We start from the raw sequence: 2,734 nt of genomic DNA, 5'->3' as shown, positions 1-2,734 counted from the left end.
CGCGCTTGTTTCCCAGCAGTCTCCATTTGGTTCTTAACTCTCCTCCGGGTGATCACCCTCAGACTCACCTCTCATCCTCTGGCTTGTGCAGTCTTCTTACCCGTGCCCCAGAAGACCACTCATTAAATCACCACTAAAGGACAACATTTATTCCTTTCCCAAATGTTACAGTGATCCAGATGGAAGAGAATGGTTTTAGCAGTTAGAAAAAAAAAAGTACAAATCTGGGGTTTGGCCATTAAAAGTTATTTACAACGATGGGAGGGGAAAAGGACAACAAAGTTGTTTCACATTACAGAATTCCCTCCCGCCCCAAAGCCTAATACTTGCTTATCACGTCAGAGAGATGCGGTTGATTCACAAGCTGGAGGTTTGAACTTGAGTAAGACATTTATAAAACCCAGACGGGGCAATGCCCTCCCCAGCCCAGGTGCCACTAGGCACAGCACAAGAGACTGAAAACTCAACGGGAAAGGCTGGACACTCAGGGTGTGGGAGTAGAAGCCCCCACTTCTGGCTCAGGGGTTTTGGAAGTAGAATAAACAAAACGTACTTGGAAAAGAAAGCCCGCAATTGCCTTCTGCAGGGGTGGGGCCTGGGTAAGAGGTAGGGACAGGAGCATTTCACATCACTAACCTAACTTGGGAAACCGTAAGGGACCATCTTCAACTGGCCTTAACAGTAGACCAGATGGCTGATGGGAGAATCCACAGGAGGGAGAGAGGGAACGTGGCTGGGAGGGGGCAACAAGCCCCTTCCTTTCTGGGCACAGGAAGGCAGCCAGGGCACCAGGTCCAGGCAGTGACCTCACAAGGACAGCACAGTTTTTGCAGCTTAGAGATCACCTACCTGCCCCCACCCAGCTACTCATTCTGCTCAGCGCTGGCTGATGCAGGGCCACTCTCGGCCCCCGAGGGAGTGGATGGCTCTGCAGCCTGGGGCCCTGCCTCTTCTTCCGTGTCTCCTCCCTTGGAGGCAGCACTAGCCTCTGCCCCCTTGGCCTGGGGCTCTTGGCTCTCGGGGGTGGCAGCAGCCTTCCCTTCTTGGGCAGTGCCCTCGTCGCTGCAAGCGCTGATCTCCCCCTGCTCCTGCTCTTCCTCTGTCGGTGAGGAGGCCGAGGAATCACCCCCACCCTCCTTCCGATTTCTCTTGAAGGACAGGCCACTCAATTTGAAAGGCTTCTTGAAAGAGAATTTCTTCTTCTTCTTGGGGGTCTCCTTGGGGGCGACCTCCCCCTTGGCCTCAGCTTCCTGGCTAGGGGGCGCTGGCTCGATGGCATCGCCGGTGGCCCCAGCTGCCTCATCCGTTCCGTTCACGGGTGGTGACTCCCCTTCACCCTTGGGGGTTAAGTCTCCATTGGTTTTCACGTGGCCATTCTCCTGCGGGGCAGAGGAGACAGCATTGAGGGCTGGGGCCCTTCTCTCCCTCCCCCGGGCCGCTTCTGGCCCCTTGCAGGCGATGGAACCCACCGTCGGGGTTTGCAGCAACCCAAGTCTGGCTCTGGCCTCACTCTCATCCAACATCGCCCTCGCCCCTCACGGGCGCGCTGGGACCGACACAGCCAGCAGGAGGCGCTGGGGGACGGGCCCCCACCCCCCTCCCCCGGGGCGCGCTCTCTATTTTCCGCGCGGAACCTCACCCGGCCCGGATCCCGGGCTGGTGGGCAAGCCTTGCCCCGAGCTATTGGGCGGGAAGCGGCTCCGGGGCGCTGCCTCCCCGCACCTGGACGGCCTATTTTCCCAGGCTCCCGCTTTGTGTGAACAGCCCCCACCCACCCCACGGTCTCCCCACGTCTCTGCTCCCCGCCGCTTCAAAAGCCACCGCGGGCCGCCTAGGTCGGGGCTGCAGATGGGGCGCCCTGGGTGCCCAGCACCGGTCCCGCGGCCTCGGACGCCCCCTTGGCGCGGCCTAGCAGCGCCTTTGTTCCGCGCGCGGCCTTCGGGGCGGCCTGGGGGCAGCGCCCGCGGTCCGGGCACGAACAAAGAAGGCGGCGAGCCCGGCCGGCGCCCCCTCCCGCCCCTCCCCTCGTTCGCCCGCGGGGGCTGCGGCGCCGAGAACAAAGGGACCGGGCGGGGGAGGGGGCGCCGCGTGTCCCGGGCCGGACAAAGCGCGCGGCCCCGGCCCTGGGCCCCAGAGGGGGTGAGGCCCGCGGGTAGGGGGGCCGGGGCCCGCCGCGCCGAGCGCACCCACCTGTCCGTTGGCCTTCGCGGGGGAAGCGCCCGCTGCTTCCTCGGCGGTCACGTCGCCCCGGGGAGCCTTGGAGCTCTGGCTGCCCATGATGGGGGTCTGCTGGGGGCGCCCGGAGCCGCCCCGCGCTGGCGCCGCAGGGGATAGTTCGGCTGGGACGGCCCGGCGGGCGGAGGGGTGGGGCTGCGTCCGAGGGGGAGGGGTACGGGGGCCAAGCGCGCTTCACCCCCACTCCGCAGCCGACCTGCTAGCTGCGCCCGCCGCTGCTGCGCTCCGCGCCAGAATGCCGCCCGCCGCCCGCCGAGCTGCCTATATGTATGCGCCCGGGGCTCGGGGCGGGGCCGGACATTTAAATGAGCACCCAATCGGGGGCGGAGGCGGGGTCGGGCCCGGGCCCCTCTCGTGCAGTGGGCAAAGGCAGCCGTCTGGTTCCCCCATCACAAGGCACTACTGGGGGCAGGTAGGGCTCGGTGTGGGAAGGAGAGCTGCCCGGTCCCGCCGGGAGATGGACTGGGAGGGCGCCGTCGAGGAGGAAGCACTCTGTCAT

The 2,734-nt window shown here is 64.5% G+C and overlaps 1 protein-coding gene across 1 annotated transcript; it reads right to left on the bottom strand.

The window, feature by feature from the left end:
- Positions 1 to 127: 127 nt before the first annotated feature.
- Positions 128 to 2,520, bottom strand: Marcksl1 (MARCKS like 1). The gene is made up of 2 exons (XM_028887606.2): positions 2,191 to 2,520; positions 128 to 1,379 (listed from the first exon to the last, which is right to left on the bottom strand). The coding sequence occupies exons 1-2, from the start codon at positions 2,275 to 2,277 to the stop codon at positions 864 to 866; spliced, it is 603 nt and encodes a 200-aa protein (XP_028743439.1). The 5' UTR covers positions 2,278 to 2,520; the 3' UTR covers positions 128 to 863.
- Between the last annotated feature and the right edge of the window lie 214 nt (positions 2,521 to 2,734).

The sequence above is a fragment of the Peromyscus leucopus genome, chromosome 2 (genome assembly GCF_004664715.2).
Source record: "Peromyscus leucopus breed LL Stock chromosome 2, UCI_PerLeu_2.1, whole genome shotgun sequence".
NCBI lineage: Eukaryota > Metazoa > Chordata > Mammalia > Rodentia > Cricetidae > Peromyscus > Peromyscus leucopus.
Note: the sequence above shows the minus strand (reverse complement) of the source record. Positions and strands in the feature narration are given on the sequence as shown.

Excerpts from the sequence above, each read along its gene's own strand:
- Marcksl1 (XM_028887606.2), bottom strand. The coding sequence starts at position 2,277 with ATGGGCAGCCAGAGCTCCAAGGCTCCCCGGGGCGACGTGACCGCCGAG. Across the intron at positions 1,380-2,190 it reads CCGCGAAGGCCAACGGACAG|GAGAATGGCCACGTGAAAAC; the intron begins GTGGGTGCGCTC and ends TCTGCCCCGCAG.